At 41.3% G+C, this 25,232-nt stretch overlaps 1 protein-coding gene across 1 annotated transcript; it reads right to left on the bottom strand.

The window, feature by feature from the left end:
- Positions 1 to 392: 392 nt before the first annotated feature.
- On the bottom strand, positions 393 to 14,580 carry LOC103973228 (SPX domain-containing membrane protein OsI_21475-like). The gene is made up of 10 exons (XM_065097522.1): positions 14,528 to 14,580; positions 13,544 to 13,664; positions 12,763 to 13,074; positions 12,498 to 12,602; positions 5,849 to 6,303; positions 4,361 to 4,662; positions 2,813 to 2,994; positions 2,483 to 2,673; positions 2,045 to 2,178; positions 393 to 660 (listed from the first exon to the last, which is right to left on the bottom strand). Exons 1-10 carry the CDS (start codon positions 14,578 to 14,580, stop codon positions 422 to 424), a joined length of 2,094 nt encoding a protein of 697 aa, XP_064953594.1. The 3' UTR covers positions 393 to 421.
- Between the last annotated feature and the right edge of the window lie 10,652 nt (positions 14,581 to 25,232).

Raw genomic sequence — 25,232 nt, 5'->3', positions numbered from 1 at the left:
AATATAAAAGATACATTCAATCATAGAAAACTAATATAATTTTTAAGATACATTCAAGCTACCTGGTCATCCAAATATCAAGTATTCAAGCATAGAAAATTAATATATTCAAGAATAGAGAACTAATATAATTAATCCGTCTCAAAAGTTTTTTTTAAAAAATTAATATAATTTTTTTTTCTACCTCGATATCTTCTTCTACTTTGTGGATCCCTAGACTAGTAATATTTCGTTACAATTATTTTATATATGATCTCCCCTCTCTTCATATAGGCATGACAAAATCCAAGGATTACTCTCAATATTGTTTGATTCAAATGAAACTGGTCAACCAACTATACAATTCACGCAAGAAGTTAGAAAAACAAGAAGATTGAACGATTTCGCGGGCATGGAGGTCAAAGTCTTACATATTAGAATATTAGAAAAGTGAGTTGTAGGTAACGAAAGTACAAAGGATGGATACTATACAGATGAATAGAGAAGGGAATAAGGTGACGTTGAGGAGTTTGCTTTCGCCCAAATAGCCTGCGAGTGTGATCGTTCCATCGGCTACCACTCGTGCTAAAGTTCCCGCTTCTGTGGACAGCAACCCGCCATTGTATGTTCCACGAGCAAGCCGGGATGACATAACTCGAGAGAGGAGGGATAGATTGACACCTGCAACCATCGACAATGTTGACGAAAAAGGTGAACCAATTCTTCTGTTCATGCTCGCTAATTATCATAAAGCATGTCAAAAGTTTAAGCTTTTGAGTATTGTGATCACCTAATCATATCTTTTAAGTTGTTATCAAGTCAGGTCATGAGTTCCAATCTTAGCTCTACCCCACTTTCTCAATATTTATTTAAATATATTTGTGCAAGTACTCGTTAAATAATTTCGTATTAAAGGGAAAAAAAGAAAAAAGAGAAGCTAGATGGGAATAAATACTTATGCAAGAATCCATCTAAAAGTTAGGCTGAATGACCCCCATATGTTACGAGGCACTTGGCATGTGCAAAATGCAAGGATGAGATATGGACTATAAATTTCTGAGAGAAAAAAAATTATACTTCGTTAACCATCTAGAATTTGGAATTCAAGTAGGATATTTTTTGCTGTCACAAATGATAAGGTATATTTTGGGTCCAAGACACGTCACAATCGATGCACATGTTGTTCACCAACAACGAGATCTACTACCATCGATGCACATGTTGGTGGCTATTTAATAACTATTTTCTAGTTTTTAGATACAATGCTATTGAGAACTTTGTGGGTGCGGGTGCTAATTGAATTGAATTGAATTTATGTGTAAACCATGATGATCAATTATTGGTCTTCTTCTTTATATCCTAAAGCTGTATTTGTACGTTGTCCTTCACAAAACAAGTGGTGGGGGTGAATAAAAACCATTACAACAATAACAATAGGATAAATGGGGCCAAGCCGTAGGATCAATGTTAACTTTTGTTTTCCTGAAACTGATCTCTCTTAATTCTACATCTTCCTTCTCTCTGTCTGGAATTGTAAATCACTTACTTTTCTCATCCCAAAACTATTGACAATATATTTCTAGTTATGATTATTCTGATTACTTGTTTCACACCCTACTCCTCCTCCTTGTCTATGGTTTCTGTATATACATATACATGTATTTATATATATACATGTATGTGTATATATACATACATGTATACATGTATTTATATATATACATGTATGTGTATATATACATACATGTATACATGTATATATATATATATATATATATATATATATATATATATATATATATATATAGAGAGAGAGAGAGAGAGAGAGAGAGAGAGAGAGAGAGAGAGATAATAAAGTAAGTAAAGTTATTATTCTTAGAAACCTGAGTTATTTAAAAATTGAATGTTAATATCAAAACCTCTACAAACTTTGCTCAAGATGGTCAGAGAAGCCAAAATAATGCCCAAAGCTTAAAAACCATAATATCTATCTAAAGACATGATAGTGAATCTGATTACTTGTTGGTTTGGTAAATATTTTTGGATCAGTGAGCATAGTAATTACCTTCGAGAACTTCAGCAGCCACAAATGTAATCAATGCTGAGCAAACATATTGTGGCACTACGTAAGAGTTTGTGAATTGGAAGCTCATTATTACTCCTAAGAAAACCAAAATTTCAGACCCTAACAAGATCTGCCTGTAAAAGGAAGACAAAAAAGATCTAATACGAGTTAACTACAAAAAAAAGTACCTTGAATTGCTGTTACAAAGTAAACTGACTAACAAATAAATATCAAGGACAAAATTCAACTGCTATATGTTCAAACTATCAAGTATCATAGCTCAAAGCAAATAAAGGGGTTCGATGCAGAGCAGAACCTAAGTTTAATCTAAGATGAGATTGATCAGCTTGCACCAATAGTTGCTGGCCAAATAGAACACATCTTGAAGTTTATTCTGTAACACTGGCCTAGTAAAGCAAATTTATGCATGAAACATACCTGTCTTCAAACATGTTACTTATATAAGATCCAACAATGGCATTAACCGGAAGAACAGTAAGCCCCAGGATTGCAAGAAATGCTGCAACTGAACTTGTAGACCACCCAAAGTAGTAACTAGTTATGACACTTGACTCCGAGATTAGTATCTCTATCACATATTTGAGCATGAAATATATCAACAACAGGACCTACATAAGGATAACAAGTTGGTTCATTAATTCTTCAATCATGGATGATAGTTGCACTCATTTATAAACAATGACATAAAATGAGTGAAACAAAAAATCTCCAGAATCAAGTTAAAGATGATGCTATGAAATTCCTAACCTTTGCTGATGGAGTAAGCAATCTATATGCCGAAGCAACTGAAGTTGCAGGTTTGTGAGAGTCTTCTGAAGCTTCTTCCCTATCATTACATTCTTCATCTCCATCTTCATGTTGCTTATGCTCACAACTTTGTAGCAAAGGATGAACAAGGCCACTTTCTAATGCTTCAACCTCCATGCTTCCTGTTCAGGATCAGAAACAGTGACTTTTATCATTAATCTTGCATAGTGTACTTATCAATAGAATAGCAGAAGATTGGTTTGGGTACAAAAAGTTCAAGATACTTATCTGAAAATGAAACAACCTTGAATCCTTCTAAATAATTTATTTGATAAAAAGGAACTCTAGAATATAGGTGAGACAACAACTCTGACAATCAGCTACAACCAGATCCCTGTCTGCCAAATTATTCAATGAATTGGGCTCAATCATTTCTTTTTACTATTTTGTACCCTATCAATCTTTATATTTGGTCCCAAATTATCCAACCAGGCATTGCATTCCTGTCTGGTGTTTTCAATGAGTAGCTGTGTAGACCTTCAAGTCACAAGTCACAACATAGTTTTCTTTTTTTTTTATCAAGATTGTTGCATGCAAGGAACCAATCATGTTAACGATTGAAAACTCAACGAGTACATGAAATTTTCCATGATAACATTGATCAGCTGCATGATATTTTTTAAGATCAAGGGATGTCATAATCAACAGTGATAGCAATACAAAGGCTTTCAGAAAAACCACAAAATTATCAGCAAATTCATTGTCATCCTATGTAAAAGATGGGTCCTTTATTGTCAACCTGTTGAAGCTTTCAAGGATGAAACAAGTACTAGACTTACATTTTACACAAATAATTTGGACCAATATAGATGTGTTTCCTTGACTTGCAGGAGTCTCATCACAAGAATATATCCTGGATCTATCAATTTTGTTCAGTCATATATAAATAACCAAAAATCTCTGACCAAAATTAATGAAACTAATACTAAACCTCAACTAACAACAGTAAACAAATGCAAGTCATAACAAAAACTATATTCAGAAGCAGTTCCTTAGGATGTAAGGTCAAACAAAAGTCATGAGGTAAAGATGTGTGATTAATGCTCTCAACAGCCACCAGCAAATTTCATCGAGCTGACATGAATTCAAACATCAACTACAGCCAGCACAGGTGTACAAAAGCAATGATATGGTCATGGCAAAATCTAACTAAGATAGGTAACCCTTTTCTCGGGGATGGAAATCAGTGTATGCCATTTTGTCAGAGGAATAGTGTTGCCTGATCTTAGTCACTCTTCCTAGTACTCTGTTTCTCGAAGAGTAGAACCTAGAAAGCAAATTATCTATTGCGTTTTTTTGCTGAGAGATGCATATGATCAGTATATAACTAACACGTACTAGTGAGTGGTCTTAAACAAGGTACAGTAGACTATTTAGACTGAAATGGTACAGTTTCTGTAAATGTACATATTTGGAAGTAGGCATATGCTCATGTATATGCATCATATGCAAGTACATGCAAAGTAAGATGATTCAAATATAACATACCAGCATCCACATCTGGAGACAAATGTTTTACTTTGTTGTCATGAATTGGCTCTTTGAATGAAATCCACAAACAAATCAAGTATGCTAACCAAGCAAATGACATAACCCAACCAGATAAAGTATCTTGATTAATTGTTAGCGCATATATTTTGAAATTAGTTTGAAGCAAGCCAGCAAGAGCAGGACCGCATGCCATCCCAAGAGCACTTGCACTGACAAAACCTGCAGAAGCCTGCATGCGGATTTTAAGAGGAACACAATCGCTAATGTATCGACGATTAACAGCCCTCACAGAACCCATCCTGCACATGAGTACATTCATCATAAGAAAGGGATATATGGAGATCATGTTTCAGATTAGGTAATAAACAATATGCTCAAATCTGATCCAAGGTTTCTACCTGTAAAATAATTGAACATAAAAGCATTAATGGTGATACTTCTACAAGTAAAAAGTTCTACTGAGTATATACCCATGCCTCTAAAACTGAAAAGATCATCATGCAAGGCTTATCACATCATCCAAGGGCTTGGCTCTAAAGAAAGCCCAAAATTGAGAAGGCAAATCCATACTACCAAGCCAACATTAAACCTAAATAAAGCTGGTGCTAAATTCCTTACCTAATCAAACTTAAGTAAGAGAGGTGTCTGCCATCATGTAATGCTGCAATGAATGAAAATAAAGGAGGACAACATCATGAGCTGATCCTAAATGTTGAGCAGAGCAGATTTTTGACATAGGATGGCCTTCCCAAATGAATCAAAATTTCAGGTGAATTTTGATTACTTGGCAATATTTGCAGCTTACTTGGCTACATCAGGTGAATTAGTTGCTGTTTCATTTAGAGAGGACAATTAAATTATACTGAGAAGCTAAATGTTGTCTACTGTGTTTATATTTATTCTGAACAACACTATCAAAGGGAATAGTATAAAAAGAGCACAAAACATCTTAGAGGCACAAAGATGTGAAGAAACATATATTTAAACTTCATAAATCCCAAGCCCAAGCAGAAAAAGAAAATATTAAATGTATGAACTTAAATAGTGACTATTCCTCAAGGTTATTTGAAACTTCGCATAGACAGGTCTGCGAACTCCACTTCAAGTTACACAATGTAGAATAGTTATATGCTGTTTACATGAATGCATGGAGTCAATGTTTATCTGTCTCTTTCATATACTGGTTCTTGGCAACCATAGAGTACTAAGAATATTTACCTATCACCTATCAAACACTTATCAAGCTATTGTGTCTGAAATAACTACATATACAAGTTTCAACAATCACACTGCCTTGACATTCAAGTGCCTAAAAGTCAAGGTGTGCATTGCTAAAATATGATAAAACAGAAGAAAATTCAGATTTTAGAGCAGACAATTCACCCACACATTTCTGTAGTAAGTTTCATGCTCCTTGAAACTAGTATACAATTATAAATCCATAGAATAATCATCATGAAATATAAAGTCAACAATTTTACTTACCCACACAAGAGACGGCCGATGAGAAGAATTGTTAGGGAGTCCAGATCATAAGCCAATGCATATAGAGTATTGCCCAAAAAGAGCACAATGCTGCTAAATACAAGAGGTTTGAAGTATGACCTATTAGACCATGCACTAAAATAAACTGAAGAGAACACTTGTGCAACAGCCATAGAACCAATAATAACCCCACAAACTGTTGCAGCAGCTCCAAGGTGCATTGAGTAGTGATCAGCAGTTGGTACAATGATATAAGTATTAACCATATAAAGGTAGGTGTTAGCCAAGTTCAAGAGAAGAGACGTAAAATTATATCTTTTATCATCAACTTGGTCCTCCTCTGAACTAGATGCATCTTCTTGAACAATAAGTGCATGTTGACCCAGATATTGAAGGAAATTCGTGGAATGGGTTAGCTTGTGTACTGATGCATGTATTAGATGAATCACAGGATCCTTAACCTGATGCAAGAAAGAAAAAAGAACAAGACCAAATATTTTGAATTAGATGTTCATGGAAAGAAAGATATTCTAAATGTAGCTGATGCAATATCAACAGCAGATGCAGGACCAAGGGAAGGCCTGGATTTCAATAGGGATTCTTTGTATTTGATTTTGGGGTTTTACTGGCTTTTAGGATCATTTGCATGATAAAAAATGACTAATCCTAAGGTAAATTTATAAAATTTTAAATATATGAATAACCAAGATTTAGCAATTGAAATTAAAGAAAAACATACAAAAATAACCAGCAAGAGATCTAGCTAAAGAAAAAAATGAACCATCAAGCAAGGTTTGAAATATCGTACTGTACTGGCATTTCGATATTCGCTCGGTATGGTACGATACAGTATACCGAGCAGTATACCGCTCAGTATATATATATATATATGTATGTATATATGTATATATGTATGTATGTATGTATATATGTATGTATGTATGTATATATGTATATATGTATGTATATATGTATATATGTATGTATATATATATATATATATATATATATATATATATATATATATATATATATATATATATATATAATTCGGTGACATCGCCTCTCACTTCTCCCTAAGCGGGGCGACGTCGTCGAGTTTTTATATAATTTTTTTAAAATATGTTTTATATATAAAATATTTTTATAAAAGGTGACGTTGCCTTTAATATATATATATATATATATGTATATATGTATATATGTATATATGTATATATGTATGTATGTATATATGTATATATGTATATATGTATATATGTATATATGTATATATGTATATATATATACATATATATATACATACATATATATATATACATATATACATACATATATATATATATATATACATACATATATACCATCCTGTCACGGACAAACTTCTAAACAAGGTGTTTGATGTAATGCTTATGTATGTCCGTGTCTTTTGGCATGTTCATGCCTTGTACAGAATGTAAAGGGGCGGCCGAAGGCTTAATAATCCCATTTTAGTTGGGTTGGTGGCCTCTTTAGGCTTGTAAATAAAGGTTGTGTCATGTGGACACGTTCGAGAGCTTCTCGGTCTGTAATGGACCATTTTACCCTTTGTTGTGCAACTATTCAGAGCTTGTAAAGTCTGTTTGTAATTTGCATTGTCTATGAAGTGTTTTTCGGACATGTTTGCTTGTGGATCCCGATTGAGGCGTTCTCTTTAACCCGTTCTCTCTTTTGTTGGTCCTAAGGGACAATGGGAGGCTTCGGGGAGGCTGACCTTTGCGGACGGACGCGCGAGGGTGCCGCACGCCTTAGGCAAAACCAGCTAAGGTCGTGACATTATGGTATCAGAGCGGGACAAGCACTCATAGAAACACTTGACATGCAAACGTGGGGGACCTAGCGGGGCTGCGTTGAGGGCAGTTAGCAACGCGCGATCGTTTGAGGGAAAACGGGCATGGAGATGTAGGGAAAAGAGTCGCTCAGAGGAGCGGGCATCTAACATTGGCATTCAGAGGAATGGCCAACCCTTCGCGCAAGAGGCACCACGAGAACAGGCAAGCTTGGAAGAATGCGGAGCGCACAAAGGTTGGGATGGCTGAGTTTGAGCTACGGCTCAACGTTGACAACTTTACTTGATGGTGCTCAAGGCAAGCGAGGCGCTTGGCAAAGGACGAGACCATGCAAAGTGGAATGAGTTGCTCAGCGACCGAAAGAGTTGTGCAAAGCTCACAGAGGTGAGGGGAATTGCTAACTCGAAGAATTCGGTACTCATGCATGGGCTTGTATGCGGACGATGGATTGTTCGTGGCCATCCCAAGGCGGTCGAGACTCGGCGCCATGGAGCATTGAAACTTTCTCTTCGGCATGCGAAGGATACGTCCGGAGGAGGCTGAAGTGTGCAACGAGTTCAGCATGTTGCTAGACCTTGAGGGGTGCAGCGGTGGTTGTATTGACGTGGAGGCGCAATCTAGCAAGTGTGTCTGCAGGAGGCAGAACAATGCACAGTTTGTTCAGCAGATCGGAGTAGTCCAAGGGGATGGTGGTCTCCGAAACGAAGAGAGATATTGCTCCAACGGGATAGTTATCCAGGAGGGATAAGTCTCGGCACTCCAGAGGGAGAATCATGTGAGACGGACTTCACATGTTGAGGAGGAGTACCTCACGAACAACAACTCCACGAAGCTCAATGGACCGAGCAAGCAGCGAGGAGTTGCCGCATGATCTCGCTCGAGAGAATGCATTGGTGGATGCATTGCGAGATCAAGTGGGGGAGCGACCTGAAGCAACTTAAATGAAGGCACACTTAGAGTCGATATGGAGATCGGACTCAAGGGAGGGTTGACCCGTGGAATGGTGGGCGCGAGGGCCACCATCGACTCAATGCAAAAACGAGGAGCGGAGCAACTTGGGTGTAACTTGGCGAAGTACCCAAGCCGCCTGAAGGGAGCCAGTAGAGAAGTTGGAACATGGAGCAGAAGCATAGTGCTTTCCTTAGACAGAGGTCAAAGACATGAGCTCTTGCAGAGGCAAGGGTAGGATCATGTTGTTCCATGGGTCCTTCATTCTGACGGAGCGGACTCATCTTGCATGGTGCCAAAGACGAAGGGAGCTTCTGGGCACATGCACCTTATCTCGGAGGAGCATTTGATGGAGGAACTAAGGCGACTCAATTTGCGGAGGCGAAGTTGGGTTCAGAAGGCTTTAGCACGGGGCAAGAGGACGCAGAGACGGGTACTCTTGAAGAATATGCCACAGTGTTGCCATTCAAGTTGCCATGAAGGAAGCAGTGCGCAGCGGAGATTGTGCTGGTAGGGGCAGAGGCCCAGGATCCAAACAATGGTGCACAAGTTATAGTGAAGTCGGAGGACTTCGGGAGCTACTAGGCGACGGACTGTCCTAGAGTGGTGCTTCATCTAGGTGTGACCCAGGAGTGGGTGGATGAAGGTCGATTGCCAAAGGAGCGAACAAAATCGAAGGTGGAAGGGACCCTGCGATGTATTGGCAGAGGCCACACATGGAGGGTTCACAATTCGAGTTTATTCCACAAGGATCAGAATGCAATGGAGATGCCACCAGGAGGCGACATGGTGCAGCAGATCGTGGTGGAACAGTTCGTGGCAATGCGACACACACAACATTGTCCCATGAGGGATGAGATCATATGGAGGTATGATCGGGAGCTACTGGGAGCTCCACTTTGGTGAACAACACGACGGTAAGAAGGGCTATGGATTCAAGGAGTGAAGGCCATGGTACCGCAGAGGTGGGTCTTCCGTGCGTGCATCGAATTTTGCATCGGACGAAAACCTTGGTCATCAGCATATGGGGGCTGTGTTCCACTAAGGGAAAAGTTCGAAGGCAAGTACCAGTGAGTTCCATGGGAGGGACTTGATCATGCAGAGGTATGATCGAAGCAGCTGGAGAGTTGGACTGCTCCAGAGCTCATATTCGCTTAAGGGAGCCCGACAAGTCAGAGGACAAGGTCGAGTAAGCGAACGTTGCTACCAAGGAAGCTAAGGAGAACAGAATCGGTGCAAACTCTACAACGTGATGGCAGAGGCCAGGCATGGGAGTTGCAGTCTGTCTTTCCATCGACCAAACAGACTGCTTAGAGAACACAGAGGTGTTGAAGCAGGGGGTCGAAAGGGGCGAGGAAGCGACGACGAGTCCAGAGGGACTTAGCTACCCAAAATCAAGCAATCAGTTAGAATGGAGGTGGACTCGGAGGAGTGTCACGGAGGCATATCTACTGATTGTGAAGAAAAGGGATGGAGATGCGAGGCGACGGATAGTAGTGCCATGGGCATGGCAGCGCCATGGTACCGCAGAGGCGGGACTTCCGTGAAAGTCATTGATCCCTTGCTCTCATGGAGGGAGAGCGCTTGGTCGTGAAAGGGGCCGAGGAGGTGGAGAATGCAGAGGCAATCTTCAAGTACCGAGACAAGGCTGAAGGGCAGAGGCCGAAGAACTTCGTAAGACCGGTGTCAACAAGTTTCTCATCAAGATAGCCGTAAGTGAAGGACTTCGGGTCATGCAAGAGTGCACGACCAAGGAACGAAGCAAGCAGTACGCGGTGCTGTACCTTTACTACTCAGTGGAGTAGGCGGCAGGGTTGATGGAGAAGACGGTACAATCCCAGAGACGACCTCATCTATCAGAGAATTACTCCAAGTTGGGGCGAAAACTTCCTGCATTCCAGAAGTTCAATGGCATTGAGAAGGTGAATCACAGTAGCTAACTCAACGCAAGGAGTGCAAACACTTCAAGTACTTCAGAAGTGTGAGCAAAGAGCAGGCAAAGGCCAGTAACCAGCTCGATGCTTGAAGTACAATCTCGAGGAGGCGGGCGAAGTCAAGTAACCTTTGCCTTCTCAACTCTTAAGAGAATGGGCGAAGCCGAGTACCCCAGTTCTCTTATCTATCCAGCAGAGGAGCTCTGCACAAGTTCAAAGACCCTTCGAAGATAATGGAAGACAATAGTTGTCAAATCCTCACCAACGGTGATCAGTGCTACTGAGAGTAGATTGTCCGCTTCATTTCCCAACGAAATGCCAATCGAAAGCGGAAGTGATGCGAACCTACTTGGACGCGACAACTAACTGAAAGAAGAGTCAATGAGCAGATTTTGTGGAGGAAGGACCCAAAACTTCAGAAGTTTGCGAGGCGATGCTCGTTAAAGCTCCAACAAGCATCCACCCAGTTCAAGCAGCATGTGAAAATTTTGAGAAACTGGCGCAGTAAGAATGGTCTTTTCCTTCATTTGGTGGATCCGCAGGAATCAACGAGGATCAACACAACTCAGCCAACCCCACACCAGAGTCAGAGTCATTGGCGAGTTGAAGCAGCATGGCGGATCAAAGGTTCGACTACTCAGAAAGAGCAGCGGAGAGAAGCTGGGAGCCAGGAGGCGCATTGCAGCTGGAGCAGAAGATTGAAGACTCAGCAAAGGCGAAGAGTTGCAGTGTTCACAAAGGCTTCGACGAGGACGTCGAAGGGATAAGTGGGGGAGAATGTCACGGACAAACTTCTAAACAAGGTGTTTGATGTAATGCTTATGTATGTCCGTGTCTTTTGGCATGTTCATGCCTTGTACAGAATGTAAAGGGGCGGCCGAAGGCTTAATAGTCCCATTTTAGTTGGGTTGGTGGCCTCTTTAGGCTTGTAAATAAAGGTTGTGTCATGTGGACACGTTCGAGAGCTTCTCGGTCTGTAATGAACCATTTTACCCTTTGTTGTGCAACTATTCAGAGCTTGTAAAGTCTGTTTGTAATTTGCATTGTCTATGAAGTGTTTTTCGGACATGTTTGCTTGTGGATCCCGATTGAGGCGTTCTCTTTAACCCGTTCTCTCTTTTGTTGGTCCTAAGGGACAATGGGAGGCTTCGGGGAGGCTGACCTTTGCGGACGGACGTGCGAGGGTGCCGCACGCCTTAGGCAAAACTAGCTAAGGTCGTGACAATCCGGTAACGAGCGGTCCATGTACTGGTCAGCTAACGGATCGGTACGTACCGCCCGGTACGAGTGGTATTATTCGAAACTACATATCTTGCCACCAAATAGCATATTCATAAGAGATATATAAAAGAAGGTAATGAATAAGGTGATGGAATTGGATGCAAGGTACTAATAAACCCATAAAAAGATTAAATAAAAAAAAGAAAAAGAGATACTAAAAAAGAATAAGATTTTCTAAGATATACTGTGTCTATATCTATGATGTTATCCAAAACTCTGCTTTCTACTTGTAACATTAATTAATCTCCTTTATAATTTGTTTCTTCTTAACTTTCAGTAGTATATCTGTCATGAATCTGCTAATTGCTGATTTCTCAATAAATTATATCTCAATTGAACTCTGCCAATTATTTATTATTGGATCATATTGCCTAAATTTGCAGCTATTAAGTCCTCGTTTATTCTTAGATATGAAATATAACATATGTATCCTTGACTTAATACAATTTTATTACTCACATTGATGCTAAACAGAGCCAAAACTAATCTTATTTATGGTAAACTTCAAACCATATGCCCTTCAGCTGATAGAAAGCAGAACTCTCTCTTTTAGAACCCCAAATATGCTTTTGTATATTAAACATCACATTGTCAGATGAACCATTTTGGTCTTGCATCTAAGTCCATCAATGATGCTACGTAGAATATAAATCATACCGTCAGAGTTGTTGAAGGCTGATCATAAATGGACAGATAGCTTCCCTGATGCTCCTGAAGATCTGCAAGTTTGCGAGACAATGCTCCCACAACAGCTGCTATTCCCTAATTCAAATTAATGCTTCAGTGAATGTACTTGATGTGATATAGTGTTTTAATAGTAGAAAATATATCATAACTAAAAGGAAGTCAAGGTTGAAAAAAAAGAATGAAAGTTCCTGAAGAATACTGACAAAATGTATTAAGGTAATATTGGACAGATTACCACATGCTTGAAGACTTGCTGCAACTGAGAATAAGGATGATTTGATCTAGTACTTAAATAATAATCTGTGAATTTGTAGCCAAAGCATTTATCAAATTTCTTCAGTATTTTACGAATACCAGTAGCATTCAAATCTAGGAATCTGAGAAGTCTTAGAAGATCATGTCCAGCTGCTGCATATGCTTCACGTAGTTCAGATATCTCAGATATATCTGGATGCTCAAGAAGTTTTGTCTGCTGCTCGTCCAACTCTTGAATCCTACATGCAAGAATCCCTTGTTGTTCCAGAAAAAAGAGGACAGTCTTCTCAATCTGGACATAATAATGAAGAGACCCGATAAGAAATGCAAGTTCACATGGGTGAAAAAATGGATTCATAGTTTCCTACTGAACATACTCTTTAAGATCTATAGAAGATAACAATAGGAATGCTAAAACCAAGTATTCATAACTAAAGAAACTCAAAAGTACTTTTTCAACCGTATTATCATTATAAAGATAACAACTTTTTCTATCAACCACATTTGGTTTTAATAAAACAACAGCAACTTTGAACATCATAATTTAAGTCAGAGGAATATGACCAAAACACTGGTAATCTTCAGGCAAACACATGTGCATGACTCAAAACTTCAATGTCCATGGGCTTTGACACTGTAAGGTCTGAACCAAATATAACATAAATTTGAGAATTCAGCCAAGATTCACCAACCACAGATAAATAAAAATTAATTTTGTCCAAAATAAACTAAAAAGACAACCTGATGGAAGCTATACATACTTGGTCATCTAGCATCTTTGAAAATTCTTTTAGAACATGGTGACGATCTTTTCTACCTTGCTGCATTTGTTGAACAAACTGCTCAACCATTTTCTTCATCAAATTATAATTAATATAATATCTGGAAATAGTATTAAATGATTAGTCCAGGTGAAACAGTTAAGTATTGAAAACAAAGCTTAGCATCAGTAAACAACAACATCTGACAAATCAAATGAGACTAGAAAAACATAAACAAGAAAAATTCCAGTCAACTATAAGTAATTAACTAAAGAACTAGGACCATAAACATGTGATAGCTAATTCTGCATTCTTCTCTGTTACTCATATCAAGCATCAATGGTCCAACCCAGCAAGAAAAATTAGAATGCTTCTCCTTTAAGTACAAGAAACCAACAAGTATTACACTAATACAAGAAAATTTCTGATACCAAACACAAAATGTCATGTATGATTATAAAAATTGAAATCTCCAAGAAATAAAACTATCAGAACAATAATGCACCATGAGGAAATTCCAGGAGTCCAGATAATATTTAATGATACTAACAAGGAAAAAAGTATTAGAACAATGAAAACAAATAAAATGACAGTGCTCTCTGCTAGCCTCAAGACCAAGAGAAGGCTAACAGGAGAATCTGAAAAGTCTGGAAACATTGTATTTACATACTTATGTGCTGCCATTTGCAGTCAATATTTATTCATTATGTTGTATGTTTAAGTTGGTGGCATATCATCATGTGTCTATGTTGATGTGATTTCTAGCAAATAATCAACTCATAGATCAAGTAGGTGTAGATTGACAACTGTCTGTAAGGATAATAGAACAACTGTTATGGCCATAGTAGACCACAACTTGATGAGTAAGAAGTGAGAATGCACCCAGCTGATATATGGTTTCTTGCTACCGAGAGGAGACAAAAGTAAAGAGTCTCATTTGGAAAGGAGTGCAACTTAATGTAGAACTTACAAAAGAAAGCATACCTTTCCCACTCTTGAACTTGATTAGCCATCAATTTCTTCCCAAAATTAACCATTTTGACAAAAAGCGCAAATGAATCTACACTGCAATTCTACAAGATAAAAAAGGAATCAGACTAAAATATAACTTTAGACCATAAAAAACAACTAAATCAAGCAAAAGATCTACAGGGTCATTCAAATTACACAACTAGCATAGATCATAGAATCATTCTATTTGGATCACATTCACTCAGTGATTCTCTGTAGCCAAACCAATCTTGCTGCTAGAATCAGCAGTTCCTACATGCTAAAAGAGATGACTTCAATTAAAGAGAATGAAAATGTGGAAGAACACGATGCAGACAACATTCCCAACCGAGCCATATAAAGAAGAGAAAACCACTCTCTCAGCCCAAATAAGTCGACAACTTTTCTTCTTACTCCACAAGAGGAAGCCTAAATACTAAATAGCTAGCTCCTTCAATCCATCTGTCTCTCTACAGTTACTCTCTGAGATTCATTTGGCAGCACACATGCTCACTCAAAACCACAAGAAATCTGAATATAAGAAGGTTTATGCACTACATTCTGCTTCCACTCATCAGTAAAAAAATCTGATGCTTATAATCTTTCTACGGCTGCCACAGGACTCGTTGTGAATGTCACCCACCAAGTCAACCCAACACCTACCTGATCGTGTTTCTAAAACAATTCCTAAATGGAAATGTCATCAAGAATTAGACATTCAGTTACGGACTACACATGACAGGAGACCAAAAGAGCATTCCTGCAGATCACAAAGGAATTCTAAAAATAAGAAGCAAAAAGATCCTTTTAGCGACAAGCAGTAGAACCAAGAACAAAACACCACGTACCAAAAAGGCGACCGAGAGACCGAAACAGAGCAATCCGCGAACGACCCCAAACTTCGCGGAACCCAAGCCCTGATCCACGAAGAGGATATCAGCCCAAGTACCTAACGAAAGAAAAGGCGCGTAATCCAATCGCGCCGATGCTTTCCCGTACCACAATGCGGCCAAGATCAAGCGGGGAGATGCGACGAATAGGATTTGTCGATGATTCGTCGAGGGTTACGCGAGCTGCCGAGTTGCCGTTCTCCCTCACTACTGAGATATGTATTTATAGAGAGCGGGAGAGAGGGAGCGGCCGCAGTTCTCGTCATATGGAATTGCTTGCAACACAAATTTTAATGTATTTGACTTCAACATCTTCTTCTATTCTTATACACAACATCTGGGCACGTAATTATATTACCAAATCTAATTGCAAGTCAATATGTTGTTTATTTGAATTGGTAATCTAATTCTTTGATTTGGTCGGTCAAACTATATTGTTGTTATTATTTGATGTGGTCAGATTTTGTTCTCTTCTATGCTACTCCTCCAAAATATAAAAGATATATAAATATCAACAATCAACTTTCCCATCAGGGTTTTTTTGGATGCTTGACCGGGTGATGTGGCTTCTCAACCTGGCAAATGTGGCTTATGTGGCTTCTCAACCTGATCAATAATCCAAGTTGTTTTCCTCCCAGCTAAAAGGAAGTTGACTATGATTGATGTCAACGCTTACTATCATTGTTGTTGGATTATTTAGTCATCTTTCAATATAGAATAGTTCACCGTTGTTTTCTTGACTTTCCTTTTGGATGACATGAGTGAATAGTTTAGTCATGAAGAAATAAATGATTATTAATGAACTGTAGAAGAACTTTGCGCACTTGCGAATGCCTGCTTAATTGGTCCATGCCATGATCCCAACATGATAGGTTACGAGAAGCTGACTCAGAAATAGAGGAACTGATCATGATTATTAGTAGAGATTTTTCCGTTGACTTTGAGGTTTTTTTTCTCCCGTTTGATTTGACTTTGAGATCCATGCAATCGAACGCTCAGCTCCCAAAACGATCTTGAAATCAGGCTTCAGTTAATATGGATGTTGGAATGATCAATGGTGCTGTTAGGACTCTAGCTAGGAGAGTCATAATTGAGAGGGATATTCATGTAAAACCTATCTAAGCCGACTCCTTTTAAAGAGGTGAAGAGGCCGGCTAGGGTTAGGAGGTTGTTTCTTAGAGAAGAATAAGGAGTTGTAAAGGAATAGAAGTCTTGAGTAGGAGTCATATTAGGAGTTGGTTAGAAGTATGAGTCCTATTAGGAGTTAGGGTTTAGAAGCCCTATAAATAGTCATGTATTCCTCCTCTTTTCATAAGCAATAGATGAATCTTTTATGTAGCCTTTGAGCAGCAACTTGGAGGGAGGAACCCCTATAGAGTTCCAAGGAGGCCGATCCCCTAAAGAGATCAACCATAAGTTTAGAATCTGCAAGGGTTCTAACAGGTGCTCCCAGCAAACTCACTATTACATTTAAATTGAATGATTCTATTAAGAAAATACTCATATATGATGAAAATTAAGAGAGGAATAAGAATAATTTTACAACTAAGAATAGAACGAGTTGATAAGCCATATTTTGGACTCCAACCACGTCACAACCCGCGTTGCATGACACCCCTACTAAGTCAGCATGAGGGGTACTTCCCCGCGTCGAGCCAAAATCCATATCGAGGCACCCCTTGACAAGTCCTATTATGGAAAGCTCGGGACGGCGTCGCATGGCACCATTCCGTGCATTTCGGGCGACGACCGCACGAAGGTACCACCTCGCCACTCGGGGATCGGTCGTCGCGCCAAATCCGAGTACAACCGATCCTCGTGCAATAGTATAAAAGCGCCTGAACGATATCTGGCTAGGGGGAGAAAAGAAGAGAGGAGGAAAAGAGGCAACTACTGACTTAATCTATGAGGGACCAAAGTCGGGAACCCCCCCGACGAGGGTCTTCTGTGCAGGAGCTCAGCCACCCCTGGAGGCGCGACCTAGAGATGCCTTCCCTCAAACGGCGCCAGCATCCCGACCTTCCCAATACAAGTCGGCTTTAGCACTTTTTCCAACCGATCGTGAGCTCCCGTCATCGTCCCGTGGACCAAGCCGTGCTAACTCATCGGTCATGGTGCATCAATTCACCAACATTTTGGTGCTAGAAGGAGGCCCCGAGGCTTGCACCTCGATCGAGCAAACTCGCTCCCGAGCCGTGCACCTTGGCTATGAGCCCTTGGCTCTCTTACGGGAGGGAGCACTGATAAGGCCATTTAGTCCCACATTGGTTGAGGAGTATAGGAACCAAGGGCTCATAAGTCCACCAGGTCTCCCTTACCCTTAGAGGTGCTTTTTGGAGCTCACATGCTCCGAAAAGGACAAAACTGTACGGGTACACCCATCGCCTAAAGCATATAATTCCTCGCAAGCCTACGGGCCACACCAATGGCCGGCCGACCAAATTATCCCTTATCAGATTAGCGCTAGAAGGAGGGTCGATGTCGCAGGAGCTCACCCCGAGGGAGAACTACCAGCTGACATCCCACAGATAGTGCAATTAGTAGCTCCCCCGACCGATTCGCCCGAGGTATTCCTCGGCCTGGCCAAGCAAGTATAAACCTTGGCGGGAATGATGCAAACAATCATCTCGCTCATCCCGTAGATAGTGCAGTTAGTAGTTCCCCCGACCGACTCGACACCGCAAAGGCCAAACAAGGAACAAGTCGGGACAGGAGAAGCCCGAGAGTCCCTCAAATGGCCCTTTACGACCTCGATGCTCCAACGATTACAGTCGTCTTCAGTCTCTTCTTTTGATCAGCTCGCAAGGAGAGAGTTTGAACAAAATTTCCTGCTAGAGTGTGACCCAGGCTTGCCATGGCCATGTCGCTCATATTATCTCAACGCGAAGACAAATCACTTTCCTAATTCACAGCGCGATTTGCTGCTGAAATATGGGGGTTCCCGGATGCTCATCCCTCTTTGATCATGCAAGCATTTTTGATGGGCCTGAGACCCTCGAGGTTTTATTGGTCATTGATCGAGAAGCCGCCCGCAACCATCCCCGAGATGCTCTAACGCGCCAACCAGTACATTGTTGCTGAAGCCCTAATGGTAGGGAGGTGTAAGGATAACAAGAGGCCGAGGATGGAATAGGCCCAAGGAATAACTTTAGGACCACTAGTAGTGCAACCCCGCAGGAGACCTGACCGACCCGAGCAACAACTCCCGAGGCCCCCCGCCTCTACCTTTAAACACTTCTCATATCGAGATTTTTCTCCATATCAAGGAGAAAGGGCTCTTACGACAACCCAACCCCTTGAAGGCTACTCACAAGGATCGATCTAAATATTGTAGGTTCCACTGGGATTACAGCCACGACACGGAAGACTGCCACAACCTCCAAAATCAAATTGAAGAGTTGATCCGAAGAGGTCACCTCAAGCTCTACCTCAAGGAACCAAGAGAAGCATCGTCGCACCCTAGGGGTCCCGTTGAGAAGCAAATCGATGTCATCATCGGCGGATCATGTTGGGAAATCATAGGGGGGGGCGACATCATATGCGCAGCGGAAGAACAAGAAAACAAAAATCCCCGATTCCCAAAAAGATGTTCATCGTCGTGCGAAGATTGGTGCGCAAAATCCGCAAAAACACAAAACTGCGTATAGAGATTGTGTTACCTAGGGAGATCGTATATCCCTGTTTCCTTGCAGATCCTTAGGAGAGGGTGAAGGAGGTCAAGCGTCCTCCTCTCTAGCGGTGATCCACACAGCAGGGTTGCGACGACGCTCCTCAAAACTCCAGGCCTACTCTGAGGTGGAGAGGGAGAGGAGAATAGGAAGGGCAAGCAAAGACTCTAGCCTATGAGGCTGTGAATCCCTCCTATTTATAGAGATCCCGTGTCAAAACCCTAATGGGTCCTTTCCCTAGTGGGTATTGGATCTGCATCCAATAAGACAAGGGCTCCGTCGGATATCTCATATCCGAACCTCTACTCATCGCAATGCCTACCATATGTGTGTGACCCTCTAGGCCCAATATCGAGCTGGCCGTGAGTCATACCTGTCAGAACTCCTTCTAACTAAGTGAATTATTATCTCTGTAATAATTCACTCGACTCATCGACTACGGAAGTACTAGGCCACTACGCCGTAGTCCCCAAACGATACAGGGGAATCCAATCCATTGGACCTGTCTGTCCTCAGTTACCATGTACCTATAGTCCCTCATCCATCTAATATCCCAGAGACCGTATATCGAGCATGGTGCTGTCAGACCCATACGGTTTCTACTCGAGTCTCGCTCTAATCGGATTCTCCCGGAGAACTCTTTCTCTCTCAACCCGAATGACCCTGGCCAGGGATTTGTCTGAGCAAGAACACATGGGATATTCCTCTCATGATACCGAGAGTGGATGATCCTCTATCGACACTCAATAGCCCTCGTAAGGTCGACTACCACTCCCAATGACCAGCTGTACTAGATCTGGGAACAGCCAAACCTATAAGTCTGGTATCAAAGAGTGGAGCACTCATACAGGACATCCTTGGTGTCTCAAGTCTAAGAACCAGATACACCACTAGGACTACGGAATTGTTGTCTGACAATAAGGCATCATCAACCATCCAGCATTCCGTAAGCGGATCAATCAGTGAACTCATTCTCCAATGAGCACCTGTACTGTATCCCTAGTGTCCCTACACGAGCAGCTATGAGACCAGCTGCATCCATCATATGGACGGGTATACAGCACACTAGTCTATCCGGTTATCACGATGTCCCTCTCGAGTAACCTATGACCGGGATTATTTAGGATATGTGTTTAAAGGTGAATCGATCTCATTATCGTGATCTCATCACGATCCGATTCCCATTGCACAAATCCAAGGACATCACAATATATATGCATTTATGCAATAGTTATAAAGTGATATACGCCAAAATATAATAAGCAAAAAGATTCTGTATCAAGTCACACGTGCCATCACTCACGTGATTGGCTTGCTGGGCACTTATGACTAGCAATCTCCCACTTGACCTAAAGCCAATCACCTATGTGTCTGATCCCCATCAGACCCCTGTGACGCTCAAAGACAATCTGAGACAATGGCTTTGTTAGTGGATCTGCAATGTTATCTTCGGATGGAACTCTTTCCACTGCTACATCTCCTCGGGTCAGGATCTCTCTGATAAGGTGGAACCTCCTCAGAACATGCTTAGATTTCTGATGAGACCTAGGTTCCTTCGCTTGAGCAATTGCCCCATTGTTGTCGCAATATAGGGAAATCGGCTCCTCACTATCTGGCACGACTCCCAAATCTGTGATGAACTTCTTCAACCAGACTCCCTCCTTTGCTGCATCTGATGCAGCAATGTACTCCGCCTCTGTGGTCGAGTCAGCAGTGGTATCTTGCTTGGAACTCTTCCAGCACACTGCTCCTCCATTCAAGGTGTACACATACCCTGAATTCGACTTGCTATCATCGACATCAGACTGAAAACTTGAGTCAGTGTAGCCTTCAACCTTAAGGCTATTACCTCCATATTCTAGCAAAAGATCCTTAGTCCTTCTCAAGTACATAAGGATACACTTTATTGCTTTCCAGTGCTCCAAGCCTGGATCCGCCTGATACCTGCTCGTGACACTCAGAGCATACGCTATATCAGGCCTAGTACATAGCATGGCATACACGATAGACCCTATTGCTGAGGCATAAGGTATCATATTCATGTTTGCCCTTTCTTCTGGTAGTTTTCCATGTCAAACCTTTTGACAATGGTTTCTATGTACCTGGACTGGGACAAGCCAAGCATCCTCTTGGATCTATCTCTATAGATTCTAATCCCCAAGATATAGGATGCTTCCCCTAAGTCCTTTATGGAGAAGTGTCTAGATAACCAAGTCTTTATTGTGGATAGCATTCCTATGTCATTCCCAATGATGAGGATGTCATCCACATATAACACCAAAAAGCTAATAGCGCTCCCACTTACCTTTCTGTATACACAAGGCTCATCTTCGTTCTTAACGAAGTCATAAGATCTGATTGCCTCATCAAATCTTATGTTCCAACTTCGGGAAGCTTGCTTTAGTCCATAAATGGATCTAAGCAACCTACACACCTTATCTGGGCAGTTCTTGGACACGAATCCCTCAGGTTGCATCATATACACCTCCTCCTCCAGGTTCCCGTTGAGGAATGCGGTTTTCACATCCATCTGCCAGATCTCATAATCATAGTGTGCTGCAATAGCCAATAGAATTCTGATGGATTTTAGCATTGCTACGGGTGAGAAAGTTTCGTCGTAGTCAACACCTTGCCTTTGACGATACCCCTTAGCCACTAGCCTTGCTTTATAGGTCTCTACCTTTCCATCTACTCCGATCTTTTTCTTAAAGATCCACTTGCAACCGATGGGTACAATACCTTCGGGTGCATCAACTAGGTTCCAAACCTTATTGGAGTACATAGAATCCATCTCAGAATTCATGGCTTCTTTCCACTTCCCGGAGTCTATACTCATAATAGCCTCCTCGTAGGTCTAAGGATCAATATCCTCTACATCCTCTGCTCTAATATGTCCCACATATCTCTCAGGAGGATGGGATACTCTATCAGACCTGCGTAAAGTTGAAACTTGTGTATTAGATACCTGAACAGACTCGGGCTGTAGAGTGGTGCTTGAGCTTGGTTCTCCAACCTCGCTCAATTCTATCATTCTCCCACTGTCTCCGTCAAGAATGTGTTCCTTCTCAAGGAACACTGCTCTCTTAGCTACAAAGACCTTTTGGTCCTCGAGATGATAGAAGTAATACCCACAAGTTTCCTTGGGGTATCCCACAAATTTACATCGCCCTGTCCTTGATTCTAACTTATCGGGGTTGTGTCTTTTAACATGGGCAGAGCAGCCCCAAATCTTAACTACTTTAAGATCAGGCTTCTTCCCTTTCCATATCTCATATGGTGTAGACACCACCGACTGAGTTGGAACTCTGTTCAGAAGGTAAGCTGCGGTTTCTAGGGCATATCCCCAGAATGAGATGGGTAGGTCAGCGAAACTCATCATGGACCATACCATATCTAATAATGTACGATTTCTCCTTTCAGAGACACCATTGAGTTGAGGTGTATAAGGAGGTGTCCATTGGGATAATATCCCATGGTCCTTGAGGAAGTGAGTAAACTCTGTACTTAAGTATTCACCTCCTCGATCTGATCGAAGAGTTTTGATACTCTTTCCAGTTTGGTTCTCCACCTCATTCCTATACTCTCTGAATTTCTCAAAAGCCTCGGACTTGTACTTCATTAAGTACACATATCCATACCTTGAGAAATCATCAGTAAATGTAATGAAGTAGGAGTAACCTCCAATGGCATAAGTTGACATGGGTCCACATACATCACTATGTATGAGTTCCAACAACTCAGTGGCTCTCTCTCCAGTTCCACTAAATGGAGAGTTGGTCAATTTTCCACGAATGCAAGGTTCACAAGTTGCATATGACACGTAGTCGAATGGATCTAGATATCCATCATTTATCAACTTTTGAATCCTTCTTTCATGGATGTGACCTAGCCTACAATGCCATAGGTATGCACTGTTCAACTCATCTTGTTTCCTTTTGGACACATTTACATTCATGATATGTGGAGTGGTGTCTAACATAAATAAACCATTATGCAATGTTCCTTTCGTGATGATCTTATCATCTAATAATATCGAACAACCATTGTTCTCAAAAACAAATTTATATCCACTAACTGTTAAACATGAAATGGAGATAATGTTTTTGATAATAGAAGGAACAAAATAACATGCATCTAATGCAATAAAAGCTCCACTAGGCAGATGTAGGGCGACCTCGCCAACAGCTAATACAGCAACTTTTGCTCCATTACCCATCTTGAGGTCCATCTCGCCTCTCTCTAGTCTCCTAGGCCTTGCCAGAACCTGCAACGAATTGCATATATGATAAGCACTACCGGTATCCAATACCCATGTGTTATCATAAGAGTCTGACAAATGGAGACTGATCATGAATGTACTTGAAGCTTTATCAAGCTTTTGTTTCGCCCTTTCTACAAGGTACTCTTTGCAGTTTCTCTTCCAATGCCCATCTTTACCACAGTGGAAGCACTGGCCTTTGTCCTTTGTTGGATCTTTCTTAGCAACCTTTGCTTTACCTTGTTTGCCCTTGCCCTTTCCCTTCTTAAGGGACCTTTCTGCTTTCCTTTTCTTTCTGGTCTCACCAGTGTAGAGAACTGGCTTCTCTTTCTTAATAGTACTCTCTGCCTCCCTCAACATATTGAGGAGCTCTGGGAGAGTCACCTCAAGCTTGTTCATATTAAAATTCATTATGAACTGTGAAAAGGAATCTGGTAGGGACTGAAGCACAATGTCCACACACAAGTTATCCTCTAGGACCATTCCTAGACCTGTGAGTTTCTCTATCCACTCAATCATCTTTAGGACATGGTTCTGAACCGGTGTCCCCTCAGTCATCCTAGCGCGGAAAAGGCTCTTGGATATCTCATATCGTTGAGTCCTTCCCTGTTCCTCAAACAATTTACGGACATGTAGGAGAATGGATCTGGCATCCATCTTTTCATGTTGTCTCTGTAACTCTGGAGTCATAGAGCCCAACATATAGCACTGAGCAAGAGTGGAGTCATCAATGTACTTCACGTAGCGAGCGATCTCATCCTCGCTTGCCCCTTCTTCGGGCGTAGGCATCACTGTATCAAGGACGTACACGATTTTCTCCGCTGTGAGAACAATTCTCAAGTTACGGAGCCAATCCGTATAATTTGGACCAGTGAGGCGGTTGACATCAAGTATGCCATGTAAGGGATTTGAAAGCGACATTTTCTGAAAATAAAGATGTAGCAAAAATGAATAACATGCAGATTTTGCAAGAAATAAACTATCAAGATATGGACTTCTATCTTAATATGCTCCCACTATTTTACTAACGAGTCACGCGACACCCTCAGCACGTGAAACGGAAGTCTCCGGCAGACTTCTAGTGGGGATCAGGATCTAATCAGCGTCTTAGTGTAACCTCGAGGGACTCGACCAATCACACTAAGCCTAAAAGGTAGACAACTCTTGCCGATCACAACTCCTTGTGATTCCCGTCCTGTTCGGCCTCCGAATCACCATGGCCTCGAGGGACTCGACCAACCATGATGCTCGGTTAAGTCAACACCTTCGTTACAAGATGAGTCTGATTTGATGATATACCCTCGAGGGACTCGACCAAGCATATCATGCCCTCAGGTCACCGGTGACATCTCTATGTCGTAAGCAAGATAGCGAATCGCGATATAGGTGAGTCTCGAGGGACTCGACCAACTCAACCTACACCGGGATTCGGTTCCTACTCATAACGATGGAAGGCCACGTGGGTCAATCTAATTGCCTCACGTTTACCGACTTAATATTATCGAGAGATGTTTCTATGATTTGGTCTCCTAATATGACATGTCACACATATACATATTTAATATATATCTACATCGCATGCAAATATATATACATATCTAGTATGTGTATAAGCAATCACACCAGATGATCATGGACCACAACCTAATATGATTAGGCCCGAGCCAGTAGGCCTAATCACTCACATCAAGATCTATGTGTGCAACGGTGCATCTCCATGCCTTGTGATCGTCCATCTCGTCCTCGTCGGTTCCGTCGACATCTTGATGCATCTCCATGCATCACGATCGTCCGTCTCGTGGGTCCCGCTATGGCTTCCACGCTCCCGCTGCGCCTCCTCATGTGATTACAACTTAATCATAGGCACGCAGGCCCGACAATAA

The sequence above is a fragment of the Musa acuminata genome, chromosome BXJ2-3, assembly GCF_036884655.1.
Source record: "Musa acuminata AAA Group cultivar baxijiao chromosome BXJ2-3, Cavendish_Baxijiao_AAA, whole genome shotgun sequence".
NCBI classification, from domain to species: Eukaryota; Viridiplantae; Streptophyta; class Magnoliopsida; order Zingiberales; family Musaceae; genus Musa; species Musa acuminata.
The sequence above is the reverse complement of the archived record's forward strand: the minus strand, read 5'-3'. Positions and strand labels throughout refer to the sequence as shown.